The following is a 20808-nucleotide window of genomic DNA, read 5'->3' as shown; positions in this document are numbered from 1 at the left end:
TGGGACGTCTGGGAAGTTGAGCTCTCAGCAGATGCAGCTCTGTGCGTAAACCTCAGGTCAGATCCCTATAACCCCGGCTCAGGAGATGAAGGCCAGAAAAGACACAGCAATCAGATGTGCCGAGAGACCGACCACACGCCTTCTCTCCGACAGACAGTAGGCCTACTAACCATCGGTCCTCAGGCACCACTCCAGGAAGTCACAACATACCGGTGCGTCTCCAAAAAACGTCCTCTCCTGTTACCTTATTTAAACCCACGCACCATGAAAGCTCATGAGAAAATGACCTGAACCGTGTGTGTTTTGAATCCCAGTGTTTTGAAACAAATCTTGAATATGACACCGGGGCACTTGGTCATTATTCAAATAAAAACAGTTTGAGTGTGTTTCTTCTGCGTACATGTTTCAAGCAGCCCCATGATGAACCCTCTCTTCTGCGGTGAGATCCACAACATTGCCCAGTGAGCCAGTGGCTCTTTTTTTTTGCAGAATAAACACACTTCAGTTATGCTAACAAAACGTTCAAACTTGAAGGACCGCTACCTTTTGATATGCCAAAGCAAACCAACCCATCGCACTAATCCCATAAACATTTACACGTCCTTTGATCGCTCCAAGCCCAGACATGTGCTTCGCTTCCACGCGTTCTGGCTCCATTTAAAAAAGACTTGAACTAAGACTCCTGAAATCAGAATCAAATTCTAGGATTTTCTGCAATATCCCATTAGATAAATTGGATGTGTTTGATGAAAGAATCAAAACGACAAGTCACATTGGAGATCAAACAGAGCGTGAAGAGGTAAGGAGGGGGCGGTGCGGTCGGCAATCAGTTAAATTAAACATCAGACAGCTGACACAGAGGGTAAGCACACTCTATACCACACGGTAAGAGCGAGATCAAACATACATACCTCCAACGCAGATGTATGGATCATTGTCTCTCCTCTGATTCATCCTTGTGGAAGCAAACCCATGTACGGGCAATGCTCCATTTGTCACGTTCAATTAGTGGATACATGTTCTCACTGAACCCTGCTTTACCCTCTAGCGTATCGCTCCCCTCATTGGCCCAGTTGAGCTTCCTCTCATCCATCTGAATCCATAAAGTCTAATCCGCTCTTGTGTGTTAATTTCCTCTCCGACTCACCGATCCCCTCGTCTCACCTCATCTTATCCAGCAGGAATCTGGACGAGCAGGGTTTAAGCCTGTCCTGGCGGCAGAGCAAAGGGCCCGTCACACGTTGCTGTGGGCAATTGAACTTGAACTTGAACCGGGAACCGTTTGGGATGGAAACGTTTAGCAGCCGCGCCAAAAAAAACGGAATACATTCTGCTTTAATTATTCTTTCAAAAGGTGACTTTTGCCCTGAAGAACCCCCGTCTACCTCAATGAATGAAAAGGCAAATGTAAAGGCATCCAAAGAAAATGAAGTTTAATTACGTTCTGTGATTTCTCCCTCCCTTTGTATGCTGGTGAGGCATATGGACGGGGACGCTGTGGTGCCAGACAAGGTTAATCGATCTCACTGGGAGGGAGATGAAATCCATTTGAAACATGTGATCATCTCAGGTCAACATAAAAAGCGAAGAACACATGATATATATAGCAGGCAGAAAACGCCCCCTTCCCTCAGTACAGGAAAGAACCACAAACTAAAAACACCACCAGCTTCAGCCTTTCATTTGTTCCTCTAATGGACCCCGAGATAAAGGACAGCTCGCCCCTTCCCTCCTGTGTTGTGGGACGCCCCTGCCTCAGAGTAAGAGCTGTACTCTGTGTTCCAGGCATGGGAGCCGTATTCCAACGCCGCCAATATCTGACTGAAGTCATGCGGACGAGATCAGGTAAAATGAGTAATAGTTGTTATTAATTAATTATATATGAGTCACAATATCTCTCAACTTCTATCATTAAAAATGTATTAGCATGCTTCAGTACAAACACAAACATTTTCAGATACAGTTCCTGCAGTGTAGTGCAATGTGCAGACCCTTAACTGGGGTGCTCCCTCTCTCGCACTCACACAAAATGTACACTTGCCCAGTAGTGCGCAGTAGACCTGCTGTATGAAAGACACATAGAGGAGCCAAGACATTTGCGTTTTTGATATTTTTTTAATGTCAGATGAATAAATCGCTATTTTCTATATTCTGCATTTTTCTGGGCGTTCCGGGGCTAATCATTAAGCCAATCACTGGAGTGTGGAGCATCAGAAGCCCAGGCCTGACGGCACGGCTGGCATACACTAAGCCGGTGTTCTGCAAAGGTGTTCCATTATAGAGATAGGATCTACAGCATAGAGGTAACATTCAATAACATCATTCCCACCGCATGGTTCCTCGTATCCAGGAACCAGCGGCCCCAGGACCTCAGGCAGCCGTGCAGGCCCAGATGGTTTGACATCAATGCGTTGTTGATAATGAAAGCCCAACCTGATTGTAGGTATTAAAACCCCAAGGTGCATGATGAATAAGAGGCTTTGTCCTCTACTGTCAATCCCCTGCCATAGATTTAGACCCAGCCATAGCCATGACCGCCTGTTTGTGGAGCCCTGGCAGAAGTGTCTAACATGTAGTTCCTCTCACGGTCTATAGGGGGTTCACAGCAGTTGGATGCAAAAATATGGTCATCATTCAAAGTAGCGGAAAATCTCGCTTCCGCTGCTGGTGGCAAAAAACTTGACGCCAGAAATCTACAGCTTCATACGGTTGTTTTTTAAGCAATGGGTGAAGTCACAGGCGCTACTGTCAGGTCTTCTTCATTCTTCATCATTTTAAGCAGGAAGATAAAAAGAAAGGAAAATATAACATGGCAAGAAGACATGGCAAGAAACCCCCAGTGTATAAAGAGATGGGCCAAATTAGTACAAGGCAAAACTAATGACCACATTGTAATGATAGTGTAAACTATAGTATAATAGCAGCTCAGCTTCAGTTATTCTCTGTTCATTGCCTCTTTTTTCTCTTTCAAAGCACCACAGTTTGTTGAGGAAGAAAAAATATCATGTGTTGTGCATTCGTTTTCTAGGTCAGTGTCGTCAACGTGAGCGAACGGACCTCCCATACCACTACTGTGGAGGTGATCGCACTGCTTCTCCCTGAGTGGGGAGCTTGGCATTGTGGTCAATGAAGTCCTCCTTCATTGGTGCTGGGTCCTGGAGCTGTACTGCTGAATCCTGTGTACCCAGTAGCGGTGAGAGGTCGGCTCACTCCCTGCATTAATTCCTGCATAAGTACTTTCCAAACTCTTCTCTTGGGGGATGATGTAACAATGCGGCAGCAGTGCGCACACACACACACACACACGCGCGCACACACACACACACACACACACACACACACACACACACACACACACACACACACACACACACACACACACACACACACACACACACACACACACACACACACACACACACAAGAATAATACTATTACTAGATACTAGTCCTACACTAAATTGATCATGAATCAAATTCATAATATACTAGGGTAGAATAATATTTAGAATATTGTAATGTCATACTGCTGTCGGTAACAAACTTTTGAAACGTTAAAGCCAATTTCAGAACAGCCTCACTGTGTCTAAGAAGACACAATTACATGCACACGCACGCACGCACACACTGAGTTTTTGCCTGATACTCTGTTTATGACCCCGTCTTGGTTCCCTGGTTCCCATCCTAGGGAGACAATGCAGAGCTTTGTTCTAGGGCTCCAGCACCAGCAGAGCCAAGTCTTCCAGGAGCACGAATCACGTACTAAGGCATTAAAGACAGGGCACACAACCAAACATATATCCCAGAGTTTGATACAAACAGCTCTCCTCCTTGCCAGGCTGTCTGTTTCCAGGCCTGTGTGTGTGTGTGTGTGTGTGTGTGTGTGTGTGTGTGTGTGTGTGTGTGTGCTTGTGCATGTGTGTGTTTGTGGGCTTTGGGCCGATACGGACACGCAGATCAGATGGGTTGAATGCTGGAGGAGGCGGGCGGTGAGGGGCAGCGAGAGAGCCCGGTCCCCGCGGGGGTCCCGGGTCGATGCGTCTCCCAATCACTCCTGCGACGCTCTTTTAAACGGCCCGTCTCTTCTTCTCTTTTGGCCCTCGTGTTCAGTTGTTTTTCTGGCGCGAGCTCCATCTCTGCTCCATCTCCCCGTCTCCTTCTCAGAGGAGGTTTGTGACCAGATTGTGAAGAGGGCTGGAGCCCCCCCGGAGGTTGTGGAGGGGTTTGCGGAGACATTTCCAGAGCACGACAGCGGTGGGCTTTGAGTGCTTTGTTAAAGGTTGAAACACGTTTGTTTGGTTTACTTTGTTTCTCTGCTTTCGAGGCAGTTGTCCTCTGCCAAGGAGGTTATTTTTTCACTCTGTGTGTGCGTGTGTCCGTCTGTGTGTCTGCATGCGGGATTCTGCAAATTTTTGCATCCAAACCGGATTGTTTATGGGCCATCACGTAACAAGGGATTAACTTGTGTTACAAAACCCGCTAAAAGAGGGCGGGCAGTGGGCATGACGTCACAAAATGCTAATTACATCCCATAGATCCGTGGTGCACCACCAAAAGGTGACCCTCAATGTAGGCTGACTTCCCCCAGTGTGTCACAACCAGGAAGCAGACGTTGAACATATCATTTCAACACTGTGTTGCTCAGAACACTAGTTATGGTTCTGCTGCTACCGGGGCACAGGTGGTAGACTTATTTTCACTAGTTTATTCTACTGCCCTCGCCCTTGGACAAAGAGCAGACCCATAATTAGTGACACCTGTGTTTATCCTCCGTTAACAATGCATATGAAAAGGGTCTGTAAGGCCAGCAGTTTCATTTAAAAGGTTATGTAAAAGGTTTTCAAAAGGGAACACTAGGCTTGTTTGTGATTTGTCTTGCTATGATTAGTGCCAATGGTCGATTAGGTGTTTGGTAACTATAGGCTTTTTTTATATATATATGTGTGTATCTACAGAGTGGACTGGAAAAGATTTATTGCTTTGACTTTGCACACTGAATGCCAACAACGCTAAAACAAACCTAAATTGAAGCAGTAAGAGTTTTCTGAAGAGCACGTTCCAAACTGGAGGGGTTTAGGATGTGGAACCCTGATGGGCTGTCAGGTCTTATTTCCACATCTTTCAGCAGTAAATTAAATCAGAGTGTGTGTGTGTGAACAGGCCTGTTTTGTGTGTCTATGTTCTGATAAGACCAAATGCAGACAGCAGTGTATTTTGTGTTTGTTGTGAAGTGTTTCCTAATCTACACTGATTCCTTTGAAAGGAGATTTACGTAAATACAACCCGGGGCGGAAATAAGAGAAGAGGCCAGTGAGAATCAATCACAGGGTATGTATGCAATAAACGCTGTTAGGAAGAGATGTAAAGAGACAAAGTAAGTAAGGTTTCATTGGATGAAAACCCATGACTCCGAATACAATTAGAATCCAGTCTTGATGATGTAAGCAACCCCCCCCCCCCCCCCCCCCCCCAAATCAATATTCAAATCATTGTCCACACAGAATGAACTATAGTGATCTTAACATAGCCCATCATTTATCGACTCCTTTTATGTTTGGAATCCGTCAGCCATATCCGCAGTGTCTGTTTGTGTCACTGACACTTCACTGGAATATGAACTATAGCTGTCACCCGTCACCAAACAGATCTCTGTGCTCAAAACGTCAAGCAAGAATTCATTCAAAATCATTGCCAAACAAATTGGGAAATAAGATATCGTCAAATTCTTTAACAATCAAATGGAGAATAACTGTGAAATCTCCCACGCCCATTGGTACACGTCCAGACCTAAGAGTTGGCCGCGACCCATGAACCGGGGAAATCAATCCTCTGTGGCCGGTTGGTGTGAAGCTTGAGGACATCAATGTGTGGGAGCAGCTGGCTGGCCTCCTAAATCTCCCCAATTATTGTCGTCTGTATGTTTTGTCTGTTGTGTAATGCTGAAATATAGCCAGTGTAATTTACACCTCCTGACCACACAGTTCATAGATAGTTTTTTGAGACTGCAAACCAGAAGTGAGCAGGCAAATGTTAAATAAAAGAAATATCATTCCTGGATTTTGAGATTTGCTCACACTTATGCTTTTTAGAAAGGCTTTTCTCAAAAACAAAAAGTATATATATATATATATATATATATATATATATATAAATATATAACATTGCCCACACATTCTCCGCCATTTTGGCCTTAATTCGATTAAAGCAGTGAAGTTAATGAGCATGCTTAATATAAAATGTTAACAAAGTAACAGTGAGACATCAATGAGCAGGGGATGGTTAGGCATTGCTCAAGGGCGCCTGCAGGCAGTAGACATCGGGGGAAATCAAACCGAGCACCTTTCAGTTCAAACATCCTATTCTGCTTTAGCTATTATATCAGAGGAAAGTTGATCAGGTGTTGAACTGAACCCTGAGTGAGAACAGAGACACCTCTGCTTTTGGAAAGAGGACATCTGAGAATGATTACGCACGTATTGGGACAGAGCACAAACTGGATGTCCTCTGACCTTGTTAGGGTGTTATGGAGTATCACATTCCATGCATTGTTTCAAGGGTGACTGAAGCTTTCAAAAATCGTTTTATTTTTTTCAGTTTCAATATTCTGTTCCAATATTACAATAAGTCTTTGTCTTGAAATATTGGACAGCTAACTGCTGCCCTGGGCTTTTAAAGCCTTAAATAACTCATACATATGTCCTGCATGCCGGTATAGCCGCTCTATACTGTGCCAATAGGATTGTATTACTTACTTATCATACTCTCGGGAAATGGCTGGAACATTTTCTGAATTACATACAGGACATGGACCCGGGGAGACTCAGACACACACACACACACGCACATGCAGTGTGTATATAATCTATGGATATAGTATATACATACACTACCTCAAAGTAAGCAAGTACATTCTCTCACACGCACAAAGAGCCAAGAAAAACTAGATCTAACACCTTTAAACCTTCATTGTGGTTGTACACAGTGTCCATCATGCCTTCTGTTTATACACACTGTAATCGAACATCTCACAGGCTGGTCCGGCGAGGGTAGTGAACTTAGAGAGAACAGAAGTGAGTTGACCGCCACTGAGACAATTTAATATCAACATGTTATTTAAAGGACCATAAAAGTCAACACACTAATCCTAATGTAAACACTCACGTTCACACACACACACACACACACACACACACACACACACACACACACACACACACACACACACACACACACACACACACACACACACACACACACACACACACACACACTCATGCCAAACTCTCGATTAGTTTTGACCTATAGACACTGAAACACTTTACAGGCAACACAACAGATAGACAAATGTAGACAGGATGGAAGGAAATTCACAATGTCAGTGTGCGCTCGTTTTCCTTTGCTTACATTTGTCAGAGAGCGACCTGGACCGGGGTTGTGTTTGTGTGCATACTGGACAGACATGTAGAGGTAGGGTGGATGACAGACAGGCAGACGGACGTGCAGGCAGACATAGAACCTACAGACTACTAATAAGTGGCAGCGTTAGCAGGATAGTCGCAGGTCGCTGCTTGTTGGTAGGAATGTTTGGAGGTCCCGAGGGAACTGCCTTCACACACACACACACATACACAACACACAGTATAAAAATACTGAAACACATGGTGATGTAAAAGATTCAACTACCACCCTCTCATACACAGATAGAGTAATGGGTCGACTCTGTGTTTGACTGGAGACAGATGTTCCTCCCCTCCAGCTGTGGGCTGATGTTTTGCACCTGTCTGTATTTATGTGTGTGAGTGGATGTTAATGTGCTTACACAAGGGAGCAGGGGAGTCATGTGTTGGTGCGTGTGGTATGAGTATGCGTGTGAAAATCTGCATGTTCAATAATTGTGTGTTTATGTTTGTGTCTAGTATGCATGCGTGTGTTTTGTTTATATGTGTGTGTGCTGAGGAATAATAAATGTCTAAAGAGACAACCTCCTTTTTTTTGTGTCCGTGTGTGTCTGTGTGTTTGTGTGCTTCACACAGGGGTAGAGATGCACTGATTATTTTATTCTGGGTCAACATACAGACAGACACACACACACACACACACACACACACACACACACACAAGGGCACACACATAATACAAAGGTTCCTGACCAAGGCCCTATTTCAGCAAACCTTTTTTAATGGAAATCTCCTGTTGCATAATATAATCAATAATTATATAAAAATACTTAGTTTGAAAGTCTAAAACTAAAAGGCACAGAACACGGGTTGAGGAGCAGGTTGGGTTTGACTCGTCAAGAATATCCAGCAAGAATGGAAAAACAGATAAAAAACAACAGACGGTACGAAAAAAGTAACAAAGAGCATGAATGAAGAAAGACTCACATAAATAAAGAATGTAATAAAGAAAGGAGGGAGGGGAGAACGAAACAACGAGAAAAAGAAAGGAGGAAAACAGTAAAAAATAAAGAGAGAAAGAAAGAAAAAAGCTGCATGGAAGCCTGCTGGTCTCATTAGGGAGAACGCTGAGGAACTCTCATCAAAACAGCCTCAGCGCCAGTTTGTTCCTCCCTTGATGTGAGGGCTCAGAAAGCTGCATTTCCACTTCACTCAGAGTGCAGCTTCAGCACCAACACAGGGTGTGTGTGTGCGTATGTGTTACGCTGTTTATGTGTACACTGGAACAGCGACACGTGGGTGTGATTGAGAGAGGAAGGTACAGCATTAATTGGAAAAAACAGCAGTGAAAGACATGCTGTCTAGTTCTATGTAGACAAACGCACACGGTCACACTGCATGTGAACCCTGGGAGAAAACTACGATGCACTGAAATATAAAAGTTATTGACCAAGACCCAACTTCAGCAAAACGTTTAAAAGAATAAAACAAAGAGGTTCAGAGCACGGGCTGGGGATATGTTGAGTTCAATTTGTCATGTCATCACCGTTGGCAGTCGGCCATGGGTATGTGTCATGGTTGTCACAGAAACAAGCCACAGACCCTAGCAAGAGGGAGTAACAGCTGTGGAAAGGTTAGAGCTGGAATGGAAAAATTGAAGGAATACAAAAATAGAGGTGAAAGAAAGGAACAAAGCATGAATGAAGAAAGCAAGACATAAATAAAGAATGCAAGGAAAGAAAGACAGAAAGGAGAGAGTTTAACGAAATAATGAGAAAGTAAGATGGAAGCTGATTCTTGAGTGTGAGAAAACGCTGAGGATCACTCATCCAAACAGCCCTGAAAACGGATCCAGAAGCCCCATCCCCCTTGATGTGAGGGCTCAGAAAACTGCATTTCCACTTCCCTCAGAGTGCAGCTTCAGCACCAACACAGGGTGTGTGTGTGTGTGTGTGGGGGGGATGGTGTAATTCATGTGTACATTTCAACAGCAACATGTCGTTAAAGTGTGTGATTGAGTGCAAGGGGAAAACACAACCTCAATTGGGAAATACTGCATAGTTGTATGGACAAACTGTAATGTGGAGTTAACAAAAAAATCCACATTAGTTGTCAGTTTTTGTGGCCAAAGACAGAAAGAACTTATATGCCTTCCAGAGGCTAGCCATATTTATTTTGATTATTACTCACACAACGTACAGAAACACATGCACACACACACACTGCATGGAAATCAGTGGGACTGGTTTCCATGGAAAAAGCTGACTCTGGTCGACAGTCTTCACCCAGCCAGCTACTGACTTCACAATCAGAAAGTGCATCCAAACAACAAAGTATTTGAAACCTCCTTTAATACAACCAAGCTTCAGTATCAATTAAACCGAAAGTACAACATTAACATGAATATATATATAAAGTATAAGTATTTCAGTAGGATTTAGGGCATTAACCACCAATCAAAAACCGTAAGCAAAGGAGAAACGTGTATTCAAAACATGGAACCTGTGATGTGCAATTACTTTCGAACGTAGCAATGTAATGAGTAATGAGTTTCACATCAACCATTTTAGAGAATCTTCATTATCACTGTGCATGTGTATGTAAGTCACCCAAACAGCCCATGACCCTCAACATTAGCTCCTCCTTCTTGTCTTTCACACGGACGGCAGCGCCCCTTCCTCTTAGCCAGGCCAATAGGGTTGCAGAGTTCACCTTGGATAGCTAGCGTGATAGAGAGAGAATGAGAGAGCGAGAGAGAGATGGAGGAAGAGAGAAAGATCAAAGGGGGGAGAGAGATGGGGGGGGTATTAAGTATTTAACTTAGATGGTCAAGATGCTGTGGCATAACACCTATAAATTCCTAACATCAACAGTGCCCCTCTCGTAAAAATGATCCACCACAACACCACAAGAAAAACAGATCCACACATACACACGCACACAGACAGACAAACACAAACACAATCTGACACAAACACACATTGAAGTTCCCGTAAATCCATGGGCGTGCAAAGTCTAAACAAAGTCACCCACTTTACGACAACAGTGTTGCTGAACTGGAGCTGGTGATTCTGGGGAAAGCCTGTGACGGGTATACTGGTGGTTATGGTCAGTGCTGGAGAAAATGAGTGTGTTGAGGTTGTTAAATGGTGCGTTGTTAAAGTGATGGATGAAGCTGTTATCTACACAAGGTTTATGTAAGCTCTGCAGTCTCCCCCAGACACTCCATCGCATCAACACTGTTAACTGCCTCGTTTTTAAAGGGAAACTATGGTGAAACACACGCATGCACCGGCGTGTGCCCACGCATGCACACATGCACAAACACACACGCATGCACTAACACACAGCGTATATGTATGTAGTACTAAACCCTCTGTCTACACTGATATAACTCTTCCCCAAATCCTGATATAAATCGTTAGTTATAGTGGCCTTCTAGTCCCTGACTTTATTAATTTATGACCTCTCTTTGAAAATGCATTCTTAATCTACAGAGAGAAGAGCTGTCTGCATGCTGAGACTTTCTGACTTTTGGCTTTCATTTTGAATCTTTGGCTTTTCAGACACGTAATGTATGGAATGTGATAGGAACAAGGAAGGAAGGACATATGCAAGGGTTAGAAATAGTTTAGAAGGATGGAAGAATCCAACCATGGAAGGAAATATGGAAGGAAAACTGTAATGAAGAACAGATGGTAGAAAGGAGAAATCGGAAAGGAGGAGGAAGGTCAAAAGGAAAGGAAATATATGGGAATGACAAAGTTGAGGATAAATTCCTGGAAGGAGAAATGATGGATAAAGCGACGGAAGGGAAGCACTTTGTTCGGGAGAACAGAGCGATGTGTGTTCTCTGATCACCCCCCCTCTCCCCGGGTGGCACCTGGTTGTTCTTGGCCATCCACTCCACATCCACCTCTTGTAGTTTCGGCTTGGGTCTCTTCGGCTTGGACTCAAAACACTCCCCCTGGAGTGGAATGTTTATATGTTTATAAATAAAAATGACATGTATTCTTTATGCTTAAAGGAATTTCCCTGCCCAAAATATTTTGTACCGGAGAAAGCGGTACTTGGCTATAACATATATCGGAGTGCATTCGTAGAACATTAATCACAAACGTTTTTTAAACCTCTGCTAGGCAGCATCCAATGAGTTGTACTCACTCCTTTGTCGCTGGGAACATCGAATTGTACCACATGTGCAGGAGGCTTGAGGGTCAACGGTGTTTCACATCCAGACTTGACGTCAGCCATCTTGCTGGCGCTGGGGTTCATCTTGGGGTTTGATTGTTTGTTAGGGACGGGAGCTGAGGTGGGATTGGCTACAGGGGGGCGGTCATGTGTCAGTCGGTGGGTGTTGACCTCCCTTGATTTGGATCGATGGGTGAAGCTGGGGAGGGAAGGTGGGGGAGGTACTATGGGATTGTGGGGTCTCTGGGACCAAACAAACGAAGAGGAGTGAAGAGAGGACGAGGACGAGGAGGATGCCAAGCAGAGATCTGAGGGGGAGGGAGAGGAGGTAGCAGGCGCGGCTCTCTTGTTGGTGTAGGTGGCCAGTGTGGCTCTCCCGCCCTCCGCTGCCCCTCCCCTCCTCTGGTTCTCCTGTTCCTGGGCCAGGAGTTGGGTCACGTCGACGTGGCGGGTGAGAACCCTGTTCCTGAAGACGGGGACCAGCTTGAGGGGGGGTGCTGAGGGAGATGGGGACTGCGAGGATGCAGTGGTTGCAGAGGCGGAGAAAGTATTCGCTCTCCCCTGAACCAAGGTCTGCCTTTGAGTCGGAGTGCCGTTAGACCGGTAAACTCCTTCTTCATGTTCCACCCCTACGCACACATCCTCCCTTCGCCCTCCAAGGCTGCCACCTCCAGGCTGAAGGGACACAGGGGACCTGCCTGGCAGTTGTAGCCCAAACGAGGGCTGTACAGCTGGGGCAGCTGGGGCAGGAAGCTGGGTGAGAACCGGACGGTGGGCGGATCTGGTGGCAAGGTTGACCGGTTTACCATCCAACACCTGGGGTTGGGCAGTAGGAATAGAAGGGAAAACAGGAGAGGAGGGGGGAGAGGAGGGGGGAGAGGAGGAGGGGGGGGGAGGAGAAGAATCTCATTATCTTGCTTGAATGTCGTTTTTTGTGAGCAACAATGGTTCATATATTAGGTAATTGCTAGGTTGTGCAAATTAATTATACCAAAATTCACTCTATCTATTAACAAACGTTAATTGACTTATATAAGAATCTGTTTTTACTTAATTTACAGATCAAGGACTGTCATTTAAATGAGAATTTTAGCTTCCAAAGAAAGTTAATTAGGAGATGACTACAATGTTCCTCGATCAGGCATAATGACGTCTACCTTCTGCTTTTTAATGCTCAAACAGTGTTTCTATCCTTTAATTTAACTTGCTTGTCGAAGACAGTACTAATGGCATGGTCTGCGATCCATTCGTCACATCATGTATATTGAAGATTATGTGCTGCTTTACAACTGGTTAAGGTAACTGCTAACATGTAAGACTTTTGGCATTTGTGAAATTATGTTATTTGTGGTTTGCATGTACATGATTTAAATTTGTGTGTTCGTGTGTGCAATGTGTTGGAGTGTGTGTATGTGTGTGTCTTCATGCATACCTGTGCTGACCCTGAGCTGGTCAGACTACTGGTGGGGTAGCAGGGTTGACTGGTCATACGGACTGGTAGGCCACAGATACTCTGCAGTCTGTCCACAAGGTCTGATATGAAGGGGTAGATTGCCCCCTGCAGGTTGACCCTGGGACAGCAGTGCACGGGCTGCAGTCTAATGCAGCTCAGAGGGTAACTGGAGGAGACGCGAGTCAAAGACTGACCTCTAAGATTTGGAGTACAGAACTTTGAGTATAGGAGTTACATTTGTGGGTATATATAGGCTTGAAATAAAGACATCAAAGAAAGAGACAGAAATACAGAAAGAAGGAAAGAAAGAACAAACGAAAAACTTAATTCAACAAAGATAGAAAGAAATTAATATAAATTTGTTGGAAAGATATCAAAACAATGTCAAATATCTAATTCCGTACTGTTGATCAATTACTTTGGATGACTGGATGAATTAAGAAGATTGTTAAGGTTGAAAGGATACGTGAAGAGTCTTTCTCCTACCAATTTAAAGTAAACACTGCAGTAGATTGTTTCTTCAACTCTCTGCTCCGGTAGATTGTAGCCGTACTGAAACACAAATACACACATACATAAATAGATAAACACACACACACAAACAAAACTTTGTATGTCTGTTTGAGTCTGTCTATTGTAATGTGTATATTTGTGCATGCATGCACGTTTATTAGTATGTGTGTGTGTGTGTGTGTGTGTGTGTGTGTGTGTGTGTGTGTGTGTGTGTGTGTACCAGGCTGTGCCAGTGTTTCTGTAGGTCTTGGTAGCACTTGAATGGGCTGTCGATGGGCAGTTGATGACTAATGCTAATAATCTGTCCTCTCTTCATACTGAAACACAAAAGTAGTAGATATTACATTTTGCGATGTTAGCGCCTCTCTCTGGTAGATATTGGTAGTGTGTGAGTTGTGAGTTGTCTGAATGCATGATTTATATTGTTTAATTCCAGTACATCTCTCAAAATATGTTTGCTGCAACAAAGTCTGCTGCAACAGTTAATTTATTAGTTGATAGAAAATCATACAAATCTAACTGATGATTACTTATTGTTTGTCATTTTCTGCTTAATGATGCAGTTCAATTAAAATACTTTTTTATGGATTGTTATAAAAGGTTGTTGTTCCAGGCTGCTACTCAGATGAAGCAAGCAAATTTAAGAAATTTAATCAAGCACACTTTGGACTCTGCTAACTTGAGATAGCCTGATTGGTTCACTGGTTGCGACCTTTGTCTGTACAGAACTCAGTGTTTCCCATACATAGACCATTGTGTGGCGCGGCGCCACAGAATCAACATCGAGCGCCACGAATTGATTCTGTCTTTTTTTTTTTTTTAATATATATATATATATATATATATATATATATATATTTTTTTTTTTAATATATATATTTTTTTAATAACGCGATTTGGAAATCTAAAAATCGTTCCGTCCATTCATCTCTGCATAGCACTCGTTCTCCCTGTCATTCTCACACACACACACGGAGCGAGAACGACGATGCTAACACATGAACCCACCGATGGCGTATATATATATATGATACTACCCCCCCCCGCACCACCACACATTGGTCCTTGGTCTGTGGGAAACACTGGAACTGTTGTAGGAGAATCGTACGTCCAACCTGCCTGCATAAGCTCCAACATGGGTGGGGAAACCCATAGCGAACATTGACATACCATTCAAATAACCAAGCGGTTTGAAGTGGTGGATGCGTTTTTTATATTACAAGGTTACACAACGTTACAAAGTTTATTGTCAGTGTCAACATAACAAATGTATAAGTATTCAGGAGAAGATCAATTCTTACGCGCAAACCTTTCTTTGACTGCAGCCTCATGGTTACAAGCAAAGATATCAGAGAATTTAGAATAACAGAAATACATAAAATAGAAAGTATAAAGACTTGAACAACAGTAGTGTATGCAACAGAAGCTGACAGTCCCCATGTGTAAATGACCCCCCAGGTGAATAGTACAGTAAGTCTGATCCAATCAGGGGGGGGGGGGGGGGGGGGGGAGTACCTGGGCAGGACGTAGCACCAGCTGGACGGCCCCCCTGTAGAGGTGTGAAGGACCCCGCCCATCTGACTGGAGAAGCTCCTCAGAACCATGGGCGGAAAGTCAAAGTCCTCCAACTAGAACCCACACACACGCAGACACACACACACACACACACACACACACACACACACACACACACACACACACACACACACACACACACACACACACACACACACACACAAGACATAAATAGACAGCCATACATCTGCCTGAGTATCAGTAAATGTCTTAATGGTATAATAAAACACATGTTTGCATTACTGTGTTAACTCACTTTAGTTGGGGGCAGTGTAACAGTGTTAGCCTCAACGCAAATGCATATCTGGTTTGCACTAGCGTTCAACTCCATGCCTACCACACACACACACACACACACACACACACACACACACACACACACACACACACATACAGTACATACACACACACACACACACACACACATACAGTACACACACACACACACACACACACACACACACACACACACACACACAGGTACACAATGGCATGTCAGCCATGAACAGCAGGTGGCAGCATTACAGCAGATGAGCCGTGTTTATCTTATCCAATAACTGATCGTAACAATGGAGCTGTAAGCAAGAGTGGGTTAAATGACAGGGAAAGGAATTCAGATTGTATCCAACTTCCACAATTCAACACAAGAAAAACAGGATTTCTTCATGAAAGCTGCTCATTACCCTTAACTTCCCCTGATGGATGAAAACTACACACCTATCTATCATTCTGGGAAAAAACATGTGAGGAATTAGATTGGATCCTTCAAGATTAGATTAAACCAAATGTTAGGTCTTACAGATTGATTAGATCTGAGGTAAGATAATCAATTCATTATTAATAATATAGTTATTATAGTGGCTAGATGATTTGTTCTGTGTCTCGTTGTTGAAGTATTGAATAATATAACTGGGAATGCAGTAGGTGAGAAATAAGATATTATTTCCACGGTGCTTTGGAGATAATGCTGATGCAATGAGTGGCCTGGCCATACTGTAACTTACGGACAGCGTTCATCCTCCCACTCTCAGTCAGAAACTCCTTTCCTGGCAAGGAAGACGACAAGAACGTCATTTGGTAATTAAGGTTGTGTAACACACTTACAACACAAGGCATGATTTTGACATTTGACTTGGATTTTGAATTCAATATTTCATACTTATGAATGTCTAATGACTACTAACTGGTTACAATGTCCTGAAGTTGATATAATACTAAGATGCATCAGCCAGTTCAACTGGAATCACAGCAACAGAGAGGAATACAAGGTGTTGCCTAGTCTCACCCGATTAGGTTTATCTAAGTGAGATTGAGTGAATACACTGATCTGATAGAGACAACGCCGATATGGAGCATTACATAGCCAATCACCTTTAAATATCATCTGGTATTCACACATGAGGGACATTTGAGAGAAATGGCAACCATTTTGTTGTGGACACAGATTTACAGGACCAGGTTTCAATTATGCTGACCTTGAAGTCCAAGGATAGAGAAGCCTTCTTAGGGCTCTTATCATAAAACAAACACACACACACACACACACACACACGAGGTTCAAACAGATAGTTCCTTGTTTGTCTGATCAGGTTTTGTGTTTATGTGCGTGGGTGTTTGTGCGTGTGTGTGTACGTGTGACAGTATGTGTGCTGCAATAAGGGTTTATATGAGTTTAAACTGAGTGTTAACCAGACACACATCAACACACACACCAACACATCAACACACACACCAACACATCAACACACAGAGGCCATAGGGCAATTCCATATCAGATATAAAGTGGGTACAAGGTGAAGGCTGGTAAGCAGAGGCAATACTTTATTTAGGACATCTGATGTGATAAAACATGGGTTAAATAGTGAACCAATGAAACAAGCCCTAGCATTATAATGATGAGGGTTCATGTGTATACCGTGCCTACACAGACAGCCAGAAAGGCCGACCAAACAGACCGAGATATGGTCGGACAGCAGGGGCTTTGTGTGTGTACCTGAGAGAAGGTAAGGTCCAGCCTTGTTCCAGCAGGGGGCCAGTCTTGTGGTCAGGGAGTAGGACATACAGCACTGAAGAATACCTGGCAACACACACTGTGGTGTACCCAGCTTCTCTCACACACACACACACACACACACACACACACACACACACACACACACACACACACACACACACACACACACACACACACACACACACACACACACACACACACACACACACAAACAACATACAGCACCAAAGACTTCCTCTTATTAGAAACAAGGCATGTTGGAATGAAGTAACGCACACGCACAATTTACATATGATATATAATTACATATCATATGTCAATAATAATATAGAACTCATTGATACAGAAATGTAAGGAAAACATTTGCACTGTCTTTCTATCTATCTGTGCACTTACCTGGAGGTTGTGTCGGTGCCCATAAGCTTGGATGATCCCTTTCTTATAAAATGGCATCTGAAAGAGAAGTTACTTGCAATCGTCACAACAAGCATGTCTCTAATATACTTACACAATGAATTGTGGAAGTGAATTAAATACAGATGAAGAAATAACAGTTGGACTGATAGTACCATTGGCCTTGGTAGATGTGTGTGTGTGTGTGTGTGTGTGTGTGTGTGTGTGTGTGTGTGTGTGTGTGTGTGTGTGTGTGCGCTAGGGCTGTAACGATACACAAACTCACGATTCGGTTTGTATCACAATTTTTGACCCACGGTTTGATACATCCCACGATTTTTTTAAATTTAAAAAGCATTTTATTGAAACAACACTTATATACCAATTAACTTAATGTAACATTTAATAACTAATAATTTGGAACACTGAACAGATTTGAACAGAAAGAATACTATTAAAGTATAGCTAAATTAATAAAGAAATAACCAAAGATTGCAGTTGGAGGATGCTTTTTGCTGGTAGGCAAAAACCCTCAACTGTTTGGTTGGTTCAGTCAAATATCCTTATTAGCGCTTCTTATTAGACTATGTAGCTTAAATAATGACATAATCAGGCCGTATAGAATGCAACATGTTCAATAGCCTAACTTTCAATAGATGGGGAAAACATGAACGTCTTAACATGAACGTCGCAATAACGAGGCATATTGTTAGGAGTAGCATATGTGTGTGCGCGAGATTGGCAGTGTGCGTATGCGTGTGTGAGTGACGTCAGCGAGTGAGTGGACGAGCGAGGAGAGCGAGCGGTAGCGCGTGTGTCTAGTGAAGAAGCGAACGAGTCCGGTAGAATAAAGTACCCATCCTGTCAATAATTGGTGGCCGCTTCATTCCGACCTATAAGCAGACAAACTGCCAGTCAAATCACACAAAACAATAGAGACAGGATCACAGAGAGGCAATTTTTTTCGCGCTTGGCCCACTCTGGATAAATGTCGTTCATATCGCATATGAGGACTTCGACGGCTGTGGAGAAATGCAATCCTCCGTAGCCACGGAGAGCTGTCATCACAGAGAGGGCATCTCGTCGCATACTTACGGCATCGATAGGAGGGGGCGGTGTCAGCAGACTATTATTTAGACAATTATTAGCACATTTCAATCGGACAATTTGACCGGAGAGTTAGAAAGGGCATATCGCGCTTCTGCCTTCTCACACCGCGAGACAGGTTCGTGGCTTTGAGTGTCGCGATTTCGGTTTCGATACGCGTATCGTTACAGCCCTAGTGCGCGCGCGTCAGTCTTACAGCCATGATTAGCCAGATATCCGTAAAGGAATTCAAAGCAGGAGATGCGAAAATGTCAGAGTACAGCAGCACCAATTCCCTAGAACACACACACACGTACACACACACACACACACACACGTACACACACACGCACACACACACACACACACACACACACACACACACACACACACACACACACACACACACACATACACACACACACACACACACACACACACACACACACACACACACACACACACACACACACACACACGAACAAACGTTAATGGATACTTTTGTGTTTCTGATTTCTTCAACAATCCATTAACTTTTATTGTCAATTATTTAACATTCTTTTCTGGATAGACTGGGAATATTGGCACCTGAATTAACCATTTTCACAGAGATGTCATAGCAGGCTTCACAAACGTGTGGCCCCAACAAGATACATTTATGCATCAAAGTGTGGTTACTTATCAGTTTTGTCTATTGCCAATGCCAAGGGACGTAAAAAGAGCAGACCCAAAATTTGGGTTAAGGACCCCTTTGTGTAAAGGGTCCATCATGCACAGTGAGGCAGTCATCATAGTAACACGCTACAGAACACCGGGTAAGCCTCCTCCATACCTGCAGGTTGTGATCTGCTGGTTCCTGCGGTCCGCTGGGCTCACCTGGAGGGACAGCGAGACCGAACACAGCTTCCTCTGGTCGGGAAGACTGATGAAGAACAGAGACTGCTCCCTGCCTGCACTCATACTAGACAGACGACAGAGCCACAATAAAAAAATCATTAAAATAAGATGTTAACTATATCATATAAAATCAATGTGGAGTATAGGGCTGGTACATCAGAATGCATTATTGGATTCATTTTGTTCAGCGTGCTCTGACATATTAAGTAAGTTATTGAAAAATCCTAAATCAAGTAAATATTCCATCTCGTAGGAGAAATGCTGTGCCAGTATCATACATAACAATGTCACCACAATACTTTCAAGAAGAAGATGATGAAAAAACATTACTACTATCTCCATAAAGAACATTCAGATTCTGTTTGCTTCCTAAATGGAGGCAGTCATTTCGATGCTAGGCGATGCAGAAGCCTCCACACGTTATTCAGTGATAATTACAAGTGATACGTATAGGAGGATTTAAACTTATATCACTTAGAATAATCCTACAGTAAAACCACTTAATATCTGCTGTGATAGTCGAGTCGACCACTAGAACCATATGGTTGTCAAACACAAACCTGTGAAGAAAAGTGTTTTTCGATATTTCGTGATGGAACGTTAAATGGGAAAAGAATGGCGGAAAAGTACAGTGACGTCAGCAAGAGGAGACGACTGACGCCGAGTTTCTCCCGCCAAAAATGTTAATATGTGTATTTCTGAAATAAACTAATTTCTCAATTCAATTTAAGTTTGCTTTTAACATAATGAGGGGTTTTGGTAGAATGTGGGATTTGGATGAAGCAGTACTAAACATTGAAACCCACACATAAGGTATTGCGTTCTTGTGAAACGTCATCAGTCGTAGCCCAAGTACGTCCGCATCAGCTCTGGGCTGTTTCCCATGCTGTTTCCCAATGTCAAGGAAGCATGCTCAACGGCCGCCCTTTTAAGGACGCTACGTCATAGAACGCCGACAAGCACTGTTCCAATGTTGAGGACACTCGAAAGCCGCGCCATTTTTGCGTCTTTTGTTTTTGAGAATTCCGAGATTTTTCAAGGATGCATCGCTGCATCCTAGACGAGCCAAAACTACCCACAATCCTCTGCGTTCACTGGGCGGGTTCTTGAAAATGGCAGAGCAGTACACGTTCAAACGAAGTGAAGTTATATTAGTTTTCAGAAATATTTTGTGCCGTATTGCTTTTTATAGATTCATCATGTTAATGCAAATAATCAAGCCTAAAGACCTGTGCCACTTTTCAAACGTTTTTGCAACTTAATGATACGTTGCTATATTTTGCATGGAC

At 43.4% G+C, this 20808-nt stretch overlaps 1 protein-coding gene across 1 annotated transcript; it reads right to left on the bottom strand.

Moving 5' to 3' along the window:
* Positions 1-9731: 9731 nt before the first annotated feature.
* Positions 9732-20358, bottom strand: LOC132452563 (uncharacterized protein C18orf63-like). Its single transcript, XM_060045239.1, has 14 exons — positions 20080-20358; positions 19455-19583; positions 18840-18918; positions 17540-17596; positions 17123-17234; positions 16134-16175; positions 15386-15462; positions 15070-15182; positions 13775-13871; positions 13508-13593; positions 13021-13207; positions 11562-12404; positions 11281-11364; positions 9732-10118 (listed from the first exon to the last, which is right to left on the bottom strand). Exons 2-14 carry the CDS (start codon positions 19580-19582, stop codon positions 9981-9983), a joined length of 2043 nt encoding a protein of 680 aa, XP_059901222.1. The 5' UTR covers position 19583; positions 20080-20358; the 3' UTR covers positions 9732-9980.
* Between the last annotated feature and the right edge of the window lie 450 nt (positions 20359-20808).

Source organism: Gadus macrocephalus, chromosome 23, assembly GCF_031168955.1.
Source record: "Gadus macrocephalus chromosome 23, ASM3116895v1".
NCBI classification, from domain to species: domain Eukaryota; kingdom Metazoa; phylum Chordata; class Actinopteri; order Gadiformes; family Gadidae; genus Gadus; species Gadus macrocephalus.
The sequence above is the reverse complement of the archived record's forward strand: the minus strand, read 5'-3'. Positions and strand labels throughout refer to the sequence as shown.